This window comes from Microtus ochrogaster, chromosome 19 (assembly GCF_000317375.1).
Source record: "Microtus ochrogaster isolate Prairie Vole_2 chromosome 19, MicOch1.0, whole genome shotgun sequence".
Lineage (NCBI taxonomy): Eukaryota > Metazoa > Chordata > Mammalia > Rodentia > Cricetidae > Microtus > Microtus ochrogaster.
The window spans coordinates 63,237,243-63,250,644 of record NC_022021.1 but is presented as its reverse complement, the minus strand read 5'-3'; the positions used below and the strand labels follow the sequence as shown (position 1 = coordinate 63,250,644).

General features: G+C 35.9%; 1 protein-coding gene across 1 annotated transcript in view; it reads right to left on the bottom strand.

The window, feature by feature from the left end:
- Positions 1-13,402, bottom strand: part of Hcn1 (hyperpolarization activated cyclic nucleotide gated potassium channel 1) — a 350,116-nt gene that overhangs the window by 277,253 nt on the left and 59,461 nt on the right. Inside the window, exon 2 of the mRNA XM_005356829.3 lies at positions 12,500-12,923. Coding sequence (XP_005356886.1) covers positions 12,500-12,923 — 424 coding nt within the window. The remainder of the gene's footprint in view (positions 1-12,499; positions 12,924-13,402) is intronic.

Below are 13,402 nucleotides of genomic sequence, written 5' to 3'. Positions count from 1 at the left end.
AAAAAAAAAGAAAGAAAGAAAATAAACCCATTCAGGACAGCATTGGCTTTCTAAGGATTGAAACAGAGCCTCTGAGTCTATACATTTTTGAAAACTTATTGCTGCTTCTTCCTGTCTCCTCTGCGAGTCATCAAAATATTGCACATCCTGAGAGAATGTCTATGTCATACACATTCCCTCGTGGAGCTTGTGACACTCAAATTCATGTCCCTATCCAATTTGTATAAAGCATTATTTCTTAGCTACCTGTCAACCAGTAGTCTACTAAGAGATTTATCAATGGCTCATAGTACATATGAGGTTTTAGACGTATAATAGCAGGCTTTAATGTCACAATCCTGGAGAACTGTCTGAGAGCAGACACCTAGCCACTCAGAACTTTTAAGAATTTATTTTTCATAGCATGAGCCTGCAGTCAGTGAACACATATGAGACTTTGAGTCTATACACGTTCTGATATTATTTTAGAGAAAAAAAATCCTTTGGGTGTAAGATACCACAAGCAAGAAATTCAGTAATTTTCCCAAGGCACTGTATCACATTCACTGGTAATAGCTGTTATTACAAAATTCACTTACATCTGCAATAATTGTATAGAGGGATAAATGGCATGGCAACCATCAGATTAAACACTTTTAAGCTGTATTTTTCTAGGTTTTAGGCTAGATAAAAAAAGAGGAAAGCTTTTTTAAAAAATGAACGCTATAGTTGAAACATGTGTATTTAAGTTTCTTAAGTGCGGGTTCATTGCCAGTAGACTAGAACAAGGGGTACTAAATAGATACCCTTGGTTCCATTCTCACAATCATGAGCATTGCGCACAATGGAGGACGACTTCCTGTACCAAGAACTTGCCATCTTCCCACAAAATAAATTAGCTGATTGCTCTAACCTCACCACTAGGTATAATTCAAAAGTGACAGCTCCTGCCTTCTAAATTGTAGAGCACAGACTAAGACAATCCTAATTCCACTCTTCACTGCCAGGTATAACCGAGAATACTACAAATGGAAAATTCCATTTTTCTCAGCTTCAGCAGAGAATCAATCAGTTGATTTGACAGGCCGATGATGTCATACATTAATATGATCTTTAAACTTTCAGTTTTCAAATTTTATAAACCACTTTCCTATGAGTTATCTAATTAATTGTCAAAGCAACCATATAATCCAAGTACATGTCATTGTTCAGGTTATAAAGTTAAGAAAAATTACGTGGAAAGGACTTACAGATAAAGTATTTTTTATTTCTCATTTCCAAACTCTGAATTTCCTTAATATTTTATTATTTTCTCATTCATATCTTTGCAAGAGTACCTATGCAAAAAAAGCAAGTTAAAATGATACCATGTTATTGTAGATATCCCCTCTTTATACCATACTCAAGTGCAAACTCTTCATGACCCCGTAACTTCTGAGTTAGATAAGATTGCCTCAGAACAACAACTATTTTACCCCACAACTGCCATCAGGAGAAGTCAAATCCCCAGTAACCTGACTCAAAATCTTTGTCTTTAAAATTCAATAAGAAAAAAAAAGAATCTAACAACAAAAAAAAAAACTGGCCTAAATGGCAGACTTAACTTAAAATAGCCATCAGTATTATATAACCATCCAAAAGCTCTTCCTTTTCACACTGAGACATGATTCCTCTAATACAAAATCTAAAGTGCATACATCAGCAAGAAAGGGAAGCTGAAATAAAACTTTTTCAGTCATTACCCAGTGCAACTGAGAGACTGTGGTTTTGTTTATGCTTACATTCTCATAATAGTTATAATGGGTCTTAAAACGACTCTGTCTGATAATTTCTAGTATATTTTAAATATTCTGCCTCACTCTTTTGAATATGGAATCAACTATTCTAAATGAACACAAGTACTTTCAACATTGTATCACAAAATGTGAGACTAATTTGTGAGAAACTGTCAATAAGAGCCCAGACTTTCCAATTAATAGAGATAAAGGAACTGGTAAAATAAATTTAATATTTCCTTTCAAGTTTTTTTTTTTTTACTTCACCTCATTATTTTCAATCACGAGTTCCACTGTTCCACTTGTAACACAAGTCATATCTCATCACATCTTTCTGGTTTGAAGACAGATGTGCCAGGTGGAAGACCCACCAAAATGAGCTGTACTGTGTGATCATTTGCATAATGGATGTAACACATGCACACAATTAAGCACTCTAGCAGTAGAAGAAAACTTCCAGTTAGATGCACATTGCAGACTGTATTTCCTGCATCCACAAAGCAATGGCTTTCAAATATTCCTTCTAAGAGCACAGTAGATAAATTAAAACTAGCAACTATCAAAATATTTATTATGTGTGCAAGCACAATAGATAACAATGTAAGACATTTATCAGAAACATTGGAAGAATGTGAAGCTAAATGCTGTTGTCCTCGTTAGCCGTATTCATGAACTACTTTAGGTTCCTACTTGCTATATTTAGTGCAGAGGAAATGGATAATTGCATTGACAATGTTTCCAGTGTTTGAAAGGGAAAGAGGTAGAACAACAGACCAAATCTAAGTTATTTTATTTAAAAAGTGTTCTCATGTTTTAAATCCAGAGAAACATGTATATTAATAATCTATACATTTAAAAGCTTTACTTTCAAAGTGTATTCAACAATCATTCTTTACAACAATCCTATGAGATTGGGCAGTGTGGCAGTTTGGGAAAAAAATGGCCCCCAAAGTGACACTATTAGGAGGTGTGGCCTTATGGATGAAGTGTATCTCTGTGGGGGCAGGCTTTGAGGTCTCTTTTGTTCAATCTTCCCTCAGTGTGACTTCCTGTTGCCTGCAAGATGTAGTACTCTCTCTCAGCAACTTCTCCTGCTCCCCACCATGATGATAATGGACTGAACCTTTGAAACTGTAAGCTGCCACCTCAAGTAAATGTTTTCCTTAGAAGAGTTGCCATGGTCATAGTGTCTCTTCGCAGCAATAAAAACCCTAAGCCAGAGAGCAAAGTTATAATTATCCTCTTGTTTCACATGATCAATCACATGCTCATAATTGATCCTTGCAATCATTCCCAAAGTCTCACAATATTTACCTGGCTTCACATGTGGAAAGACTATTATAAGTTTGAAAGTGGCTACATTTAACATTAATTACCTTGGAGCCATTTACCTCCGTCTTCCAAACAATATCCCTTTTGTTACCTATACCATAAATTCTTCTAGTACTGGATATGAGACTCTATTGTTCTCAGGCTCTACATAATTGCCTTTCCAGTCTAAGAGAACTGAAGTTCTCATCAGGTTACAATATAATTCATTAAGCAGGATTTTGTGCACTGTTATTTCTGATGCTTATTCTAGCATCTGAAGATGGAGCAAAGCCACAATTCAACTTTCTGGAGTTATAATAGATAGCTGGGAAATTATAGTTTGAATGGGTAGAAAAGGGATGAGTATAATAAAACAAAATCACAAGGACTTGTTTAAATTCATCAGAGATGAGACCAACTCTGAGAGATTAGTTAATTCTACCTCAGGAAAGTGATGTTCACATTAAAATGAGATAATTAGGGAAAATATTGCTGAGATTTCATGGTTGTGACTTCTCTCTATATAGATGGAAGAAATTGTCTTGCAAAAGATTTCTGGTCTTGTGTTCTTTCAACTGTTTGGGCCAATATTACTCAGTGTTCACTGAGCCACCTTAGGTATGATTTACAGATATATCACTGGGGTGAGTACCCATCATGATCAGGTGTTCATTAAACGTTATAGATTTATGTATTTCTGTAGTGATCTCTGCTGTATGTCTTTGTATACAAATAATTTAAAAGAAAAGGGCATACATTTGAAAGAATGTAGGTGAACATGGCAAAAATTGTAGAGGGAGATGGAGAGATGAAAATTATATAAAATGGTAAAAGATTTATATGATCTGAAGAGAAACAAGAGTGGGAGTGGACGGAGAAGAGGTGAAGGGCAAATAGAACGTGAGGGAGCGGGATGGTCAAGATGGAGGAAGGACAGAGACGAGAGCAAGGAAAGAGCTATCTTGATTGAGGCAGCCATTATGGGGCGAACAAGAAACCTGGCTCCAGAGAAATTCCCAGGAGTCCACAAAGATGACCCCAGCTAAGAACCTAAGCAGTAGAGGAGAGGGTGCCCTGTAGTCATACTGATGAATATCTTAAATATTAGCAGAGAACCTTCATCCAGCAACTGATGGAAACAGAGGCAAAGAACCACATTGGAGCACTGGACTGAGCTCCCAAAGTCCAGTTGAAGAGTGGGAGGGATGAGAATATGAACAAAGAGTCAAGACCATGATGGGGACACCCACTGAAACAGTTTGCCTAATTGGTGCGCAAGTGGGAGCTCACCAATTCCAGCAGTACTTGGAAGGAACAAGCATAGGTCCAAACTAGTCCCTCTGAATGTGGTTAACAGTTGCATGGCTGGGGCAGACTGATGGGCCACTGGCAGTGGCACCAGGATTTATCCCTACTGCTTTTTCGGAACCTATTCCCTTTGGATGGATACCTTGCTTAGCCTAGATATAGTAGGGAGGGCCTTGGACCTTCCCCCAAACAATGTGCCTGACCCTCTCTATGGAATGAATGCAGGGTGGGATGCAGAGGTAAGTGGAGGGAATGGGAGGAGGGGAAGAAGTGAGAACTTAGATTGGTATGTATAATGAAAAAAGAGTTTGTTTTCTTTTAAAAAATAAAAAGTAATAAAAATTATATGAAAACGATACGTATAAAATCTTCAAATAAAATTATATGATAAATTAGCTGAGATTGACAAAACAAAGTTGAAGTAAGATTAAAATGAATAATATATTCAAAGGACGTAAAATCACTTCTCTGAACACCTAAAGAAGTTCAAGTTCATTGTGATTGAGGATTAACATGCACAATATCCATGACTAAATTGAATTTGGCCAGAATGGATTTCAAAAGTTCTTCAATATTATGTTTTATCTCAAAGGTCACGAAAAGTTGTAGAAATATTTCCAGTAGATGCACTATATAATATTTATTCTGAAAAGTAGTGCTTTTGAGTCGATTGAAGGACAAACAAGGCAGAGATGTATAATAGAGTTATGAGTCTATTCCAGAAATCCAAATGAAAAAAAAAAAACTGGGTTTGACTTGTAATAGGACGTTGCTAAGATCAAGGAGTTGGAAAGATTGAAAGCACAGTCGAGTAAGACTTGATTGTTGGCTATGGAGACTGAGAGAAAAGGAAACAAGAATCTCTCTTAGGCTTCTAACATTAATAGAAAACAAAGGAGCAGGAGGAGGCAGGAAGGAAAAATGAACACCTTAGCTTGAGGGCATGGGATGTCTTTGTGGAGATAACACTCAGATATGTGTCCATAGCACAATTTTGAAAGTTTGAATATGATTTATATAATAATTACCAATGTCTAATCATGGGAGTACTGAAAAATATGTAAAATAGCACTGGGCCAATTTTACAATGCTAAAAAAGTTGAATTATTAATAAGAAACTAAGAAGTCAGAGAATTTCAAATTTGATCTTATATTCTTCATGAATTGCAGTTTTCTGAGGCTAAAAAGATGGCTCAGCATTTGAGAGCACTGACTTCTCTTCAAGAGCGTCTTGGTTCAATTCCCAGAACCCACATGGCAGAGGACAATTGTAGCTCCAGTCCCAGGGACCCTATGTCTTCTTCTAACCTCAGAAGAAATCAAGCACACAACATACATGCAGGCAAAACACCCATACAAATAAAATATTTAATTTAAAGAAATTGTTTCTTCTATGTGGAAACCACTAATATTGTACAAATCTGCCGGTTTTTACCAAAGACTATTTACCAAAGACTAGTTTTACCAAAGACTATTCACAAAATAAGGTGTGTTAATTCAAGCATATAGATATGAAAATCAACACTTGCCTTGTTCATCTAACAGCCATCTTGATCTAGCATGATCTCCAAAATAACATGCATAAAAATCTTAATTTAGAATTTTAGTACATCTATTAAAATCACATTTAAAACATACAATATGATACTGAAATCAGTTCTCTCAAAATAAAAACAATTGCTTTAAAAAGTAACTTAATGCTCTTTGCTTAACCTCAAGTGAAGTGTTTCATGACTGAATACTCAAGGTAATTAATTTTTCTATAACTATATCAGCCATTCAGTTCAGTGATTCCAGTAGTGTGAGTATTTTCACAAGAAATAGTTTATTATTTCAGAATCTAGAACCCTCAAGTAAAATAACTGATAGGGGACACCTAGTGGTCTTTAGCAGAATAAAGACTTGCTGCAGAGAATAGAGACTTTCCCACACATGTAAAAATGCCACTGTTAGAAGATATACTAGCCAGAGAGCAATGGAACTGTGAATCTTATATTTATGGATATTATAAACATAAATTAAATTAAAATATTTTGAAGAATTCTCACAAGACTCACATTATTTAAACCAAAGGACGCTGCTATTATACATTGGCATAATAAGTCACTTTTATATGACTTCCTCTAGATTGAATGGAAAACAAAGGCCATTTGGTATAAACAACCAAAATACACTAATTTTGTGCCACAGAATCCATTCTACACTTAACTCCTAAAAGTAAAAATCATAAACACAATGGACACTTAATAATAAATTTACTTACTAAAATTTACTTCTTAGACTTATCATAATATATTCATTCCTGCACATATTTTAAGGATAGGAATACGTGGCTAATATAGGCCCATTAGCTATTCAAAACTGAATCCTGCTTGACATAACTGCACACACGGCATTACAAATCAGGAATAAAGTTTTCCCTTTACTATTAGCACTGACTCGCTCTTAAGCAGCCTCCAATCTCCCGAAATCTGTCAAACTAATAAGATGTAAGTTTCCTGCCTAAACGCTCTTGATGACACCTTACTTGGTTCAGTATTAACAGGAATTCCAGACTATGCTTTGAAGCTCTCTCTGGAGATGCACAGTCTCTCTGCTAGGCAGTTTATGCATTGTGTCTTCATTGTAAGGCTACACCCCATGAGCCTAAAATCCATGCTCAAACACAGTTCAAAGCTTCTTTGTGTACACTAAAAACGATTTTCCACATCTTCCTTCAGGTCAATTATCTACTCACATATCTGCTTTTCCTACAAAGCTGCATCTGCGTGTTTTAATACATTACACATATATAAGCAAACATGACTTTTAAATGATTCAGCATTAAAATATGAGTGCTCTTCATACATTCAAGGGGTTTAATGATGTGGGATTCCCCTCTGTATTCTGTGAATAACATTGGTAAATAAAGAAACTGCCTTGGCCTGTTGATAAGGCAGAACTTAGGTAGGCAGGGAAAACTAAACTGAATGCTGGAAGAAAGGAGTCAGAGTCAGGGAGAAGCCATGTAGCCCCCTGGTGCCAGAAAGAACCTTAGCCAGTAAGCAACAGGCACATGGTAATACACAGATTAATAAAAATGGGTTAAATTAATATGTAAGAGTTAGCCAATAAGAAGCTAGAGCTAATGGGCCAAGCAGTGATTTAATTAATACAGTTTCTGTGTGATTATTTTGGGGCTGAACAGTCGGGAACCAACAGTGGCCTCCCTCCAACAGTTTAGTACCTAAATTATCATGTAACAGATAGCATGCTCTTATTTTTTTTCACTCCAGATATCTTTCTAAGCGTGCTCTTATGTTGTGTTTTGAGGTCCTATCCTAGTACCCAAGGAGAGGCAAGGGCAAAAAGGACATATACTTCTCCAATTAAATGTTCATGTCTAGAAAAGGCAAGGACAGCATATATAATATCATGAACTGAAATATCCGGAGCCAGTAGAAGATATCAGAATAATAATAATACTAGCAATTACAACTGAGTGCATCTAGATAGAATATATTGTGAAAATGGCTTTGAATCCATTTTTAAAGAACAGACAAATGGAAAAAATGACTGAGGTGATACACACATAAAACCTTATTGCATTGGGGATAATCATTATTTTCAGTTATAGTAAAACAAAAACAAACAAATGTTGGTGCAAAGAAGTAGCAGTGCTGCAATGAGTGCCATGTGCCAGAGAGCCTTGAAGGCACATGAAAGAAACACAGATTGGATGCAATAGGTATGAGCAAGACTGTCTAGGATCCTCTCTATGTTCTAGCAGTAGGCAGGTTTCAGCAAACACATTATTTGCTTGTGACAAGACTTAAAAATCTATGTATTTTCTATAAATCCAAGTCCTTAAAATATATTAAAGTCTTTAATTGCTAAATAATACACACCAAGATTTAAGTTTTAATTTGAACCAAATAACATGCTAAAATTAACAAAAAACTGGAAGACAGTCGTGTCTAAGTTGCCTACAGGTCTGTCTCCTTAACAACATTGTGTGGCTGTTCACAAACTGTAAACAAATCTCTTTTTAATCCAATATCACAATCTATTCTATATTAGTAGAAAAGCACATAATATGCCAACAACAACAAAAAAGTTATCTATCTGCAACTGTCATGCCTAAGATATTCAGAGTTGCAAGCCTTCCTTTCTGCCAAAGAATGCATTTACTTGGTTGTAACATACTTAAAATCCACACAAAAGAAGTTGAGGAAATAGGAAATGAGAACTCAAAAAAAAAAAAATGTACTCTATACCAGAAAGTTTTGGCATTGCACTATAATTTCACATGATCCACGAATGAATGTTTAGTTTAGTTGAAATATGGAAACCTACAAGAGATAACCCCTATAAAAGGGAATTATTGTCTTCAAATGTTATTCTGCATTCCGTTATTTCTATGTTGGAATCTAACTATATTGCTCAGACTGCCTGGAACTCTTGGTCTTTCTCCTGACTTGGTCTCCCATGTAGCTCTGGGATTGTAGCAACACTCCAAAGTAACCATATACAAAGTGATTTTTATGCTTTCAAATGATATTTCATAAGGCTTTAGAATGGCCCAGGGATCATCCCCTTGGACAAAAGACTGAGGTCAGCAGCAGGGCACTTGAGGTTTTGAGAGCCCTTCGCTTTTGTGCAGCGAATAATCCCCCTTTTGCTGAGCTTTTAATCTGGTCTTTATCTCTTTAGCGGTTTGTGATCATCACAAATTGTTAATAATGGTCCATTTAATTTTCAAGGATTTCCTCACCACATGTGTCTTTTGGGAGGGTCACACAGAATTTTTTTTCCCCTGTGATAGATTATAAAACAGACATCCCACAAGAAACTCTGGCATAGTTGAAAGACGTCCACAGGAAAAGCAATATCACTGGTTAGGGGAATGACTTATAAAACCCATAGCAAAAGAATGAGAAAGCCCCTTTGCTCAAAATTTTACTAAGGAAAAACAAAATTTCTAGCCTAATTTGTATAAATTGTCAGATTCCCGTGTTTTTGACAGTATATAAAATTTTAACCTCGTCTGAAAAAGTTCAGTCTTTTCGCTCTAACTCATTGATCCTACAACTGACTTAAGAAGTAAATACCCCTTGATACTTTGACCCCAGGGCATTGATAAGTTGATCATCCTGACCAACTGTTTCCTCCTACACGCTCACCTCTAGCACTGATGGACCACTGAGGGTAAATGCTACACTTCCTGCATCCCATTCATAGCATTTCTCTAATTTGTCTGGCTTCAGAGCATCTTGTTGTATTTTAGTTGAACTAATCCAGGCTGGGGGTGGAAAAGAATGCACCACCAAAGATGAGCACAGTTCCCAATAGCAGGCAGCTGCTTGCCTTGCGAACGACTCATTTAGAACAGTGGCAGCCTCCAGACTTCACACGTGACTTCCGCAAACTCGCTGAATTTAGCATTAGCCAGCCTGGTACTAAAACATTCAGAATTCAAAGCCATGTGGGTGAACTCACATCTTCCTCTGCAGTCTCAATCTAAAAGCTCATACAGCTACTTCTGATGATTAACCTGTTGTGTTTCTACTTGTAAACACATCCTGGTGACATTTATAAAAGTCAGGTAGAGACATGCCAGTTTGGGAACCATTCAAGCTTTTTTTTGTGTGTGTGACTACAAGTTTGAATTGTGTAGGTGGAATAAATGACTTTACATGAAATTCTGGAGTGTGATTCCATTTCTTCATCTTTAGTAAGAGTATTGCTATCAGACATTAAACATTCATGATATTTATTGTATGGGTATATCATATAAATACATTCTTCAGCTAAATGAGCTTCTGACTCATTTATTACCAAGGTCATTTATTTATAAGAAAGATCTTGCCTACTCACAACTGTCTCCCAAATGCGTGTGGTTGGCAAATCTCACTGAGTGCATATTAAATTGCATTTCTCAACAATGAGATCAGACGGTTGATGTTTCTGAATGACATCGCGGGCACCTTTAAATCCTGTCATTCTGCACAGATCTAGGTGCCTGTGACCATTGACAGGAACAAAAAACGTTGGTGTTAGGGAGTATCCTCTCTGGCCACATGCTCTGTCGTTTTATCTGATAGAATGCCATCTGTTCATCCTGCTGTCATTCTCTGGGATAACTGGGTTAAAGCTGAAAGCCATTACAAAATAGTCATACTGCCTACTGTATTTTTAATTGACTGGGGAGTTTTATCTGAGACTATAGGTCAACGTATTTTTGTGTCCTTGCTTTAAGGGTAGATGTTTAGTCTTATAAAAGTACAATGGCCACATTCTCATGTAAGAAAAGCTCTGTATAGGTCCATAAACAATCTATAAAATGGTGGGATAATATTATGTTTATAAAGAAAAGAATACGAGCTTCAGTGAGGCCTGTACACTTTTTCAGGTTGAGAGTATGACTCTGGAGCCAGGCTGCCATAATAAGAGTCACTGCTCCAAGCCTTAACAGCCTCTTCATTCCGGCAAGGAGCCTGAGAGTGGTTGCTTGTCCTCATCTGAAAATGATAACAACAATAGAATCTATCTTGCTGGATGGTAGGAAAGGTTCAGGGAGCTAATTTGTACAAAAAATCAAAAACTGCTTGTCATTAATACAAGGTCCCTAATGAATATTGGTTATTATCAAGAATTATCTTGATTTGATATTTTCAATTTATTTGCAAAAAATGCTTTGAGAACTGAACATTAATTTCCATTTAGATGTGTGTACTATATATAGATATATTACAAGCGAATCCAGTTCCTCAAATATGCTTCATTTGATGCTAACTGTATTCCAGCTCCATATTTTAAGGATGATCCATTGTGTGGCTTTCGTCAGTGTGCTATGTACTGTCTTCTTATTATGTGTCATTTCCTGAAATCCTGTGAACCAAAATGTCATTGACAAACAAGCGTGCAGAGAAAACATTGCTACAGCTGCCCAGGAAGTAAATAAAACTTGCATTTTATGACTTCTTTAAAGGCAGAATTTGTCTTTTTAAATACCAAAAGGCATTTGTGTAGGAGCAAAACAACTTATAGTCATGTACTGCTTTTATTCCAGAGTTCCTTGTGGTACTCTGGAGAGCTTTTGAGCTCTCGTTCTTATGCAGACAATCAAATCCAGTTTACAATTAATATAAAGAGGTATGCTTATGAAGGAAAAAGCCAAAAATGGTAACTATACTAGCTGTGGAAAGAGGTACCTATTTGCTTGATGGTGGTATATTTAACTCAGACCTTTGGAAACTGCAGTTGGCAGGGCTCTTTCACCATCCCACCCACTGTCTAAGAACAGCAGAAGCCCTATTCAGCGGCAAAGAGGCCTAATTGGCTAGATTCACTGCATTTATTTCTTTGTGTTCTCCACGTACTAATTTCATTCCTAGGTATGGTGTTTTTTTCACTATTATGAAATGGACTAATTGGGGAAAATGATGAGGAAATTGGGGGAAACTGTAGGCAACAAAAAACAATAAGCAGGTTTAGTATGCTAAACTCATATATGAATTTATAGAATTGAGAGATAACCAAGGAAACAATCCAGTTTGCTCCATCATAAATTCCATGTAATGATAAATTAGATCACCAATCATCCCCTATGCATCTTCATCAAGGATGAAATTTGATGCACCCTAATCAAATGAAAAGAATCTTCCAAGGCATGGGAAAAATTGTACTGCCTAGGATAACAATATGCCAGGTAAACTGTATTTGCTTAAAATAAATTCAATTGGTAGAATGTTTTATAATTACTTTCAGTTGATTCAAATCTTTCAGAGATCCAAATATCACTAAATACCAGAAAAGAGAAGTCTGGGATTTATTTGTTCTGGGATTTATTTATATGCAATAGAAGCATAGAAAATATACATTCAGGGGCTGGAGAAATGGCTCAGTGGTTAAGAGCACTGCCTGCTCTTCCAAGGGTTCGGAGTTCAATTCCCAGCAACCACATGGTGGCTCACAACCATCTGTAGTGAGGCCTGGTGCCCTCTTCTGGCTTTCAGGCATACACGCAGACAGAATATTGTATACATAATAATAAATAAATATTTAAAAAAAGAAAAAAAAAGAAAATATACATTCAAATAATCATCATGAAACAATGGCTTAAAGAAAGAAAACATGTGACTTACCTCTTCCCACTGATGTATGTATCTAATTAACCTTGAGAGGCGTAATAAACGCAAGAGACTGAGAATTTTTGTAAATCTCACAATGCGAAGGGCTCTGGCCGTCTTGTAAACTTCTGAGTCCATTCCTTTCTCTACAATAAGAAAGATATAATCCACTGGGATTGATGAGATGAAGTCAACCACAAACCAGCTTTTTAAATAATTCATCTTGATGACTTTAGGGTCCAGGATGATTTCAGAGCTGTCTTCATTGACAGTCCCAGTCCTAAAATTCATGATTAGGTCCAATAGGAAAACGGTGTCTGATGCCACATTGAAAATAATCCATGGTGTTGTTGTTTGTTCTGTAAAGAATGTGATTCCAACTGGTATGATGACCAAATTTCCAACCATCATTATCAGCATTATTAAATCCCAATAAAACCTACAAAAAATAAGAGAAATCACATTTTAGTATGGAGAAAGTAATCAGTCATTTTCCTGTCAAAAAAAGAATTATTAAAAATATGCAACAAAATTTATGAGACCAACAACTGTTTTTGAAATATTATTTTTCTAAATGACAGAATGTTAATTCTGAGAAAAACTAATGTATACTTAGGCAGGACTTTATGATTAGTATTCTAAAAGTTAATATAATTCATTATGTAAATAAAATCCAAAAAATCTAATAAAGAGCTGAAAATAAGTCATCTATATAATTAATGCCAAATATAGATAGAAACCATTTTCAAAATCAAAAGTAAGTAAATCAAGAATACAAGTTCTACCCTTTAAACCTTGTCTTTGCTACCATGTTTAGAGACATTCTGAAACACTTTGTATGTCAATTTAGCAATCCTAGAAAAGATTAAACAGTAACAGGTTGAGTTTTATAAGAATTTTGTTGATAATAATTAATTT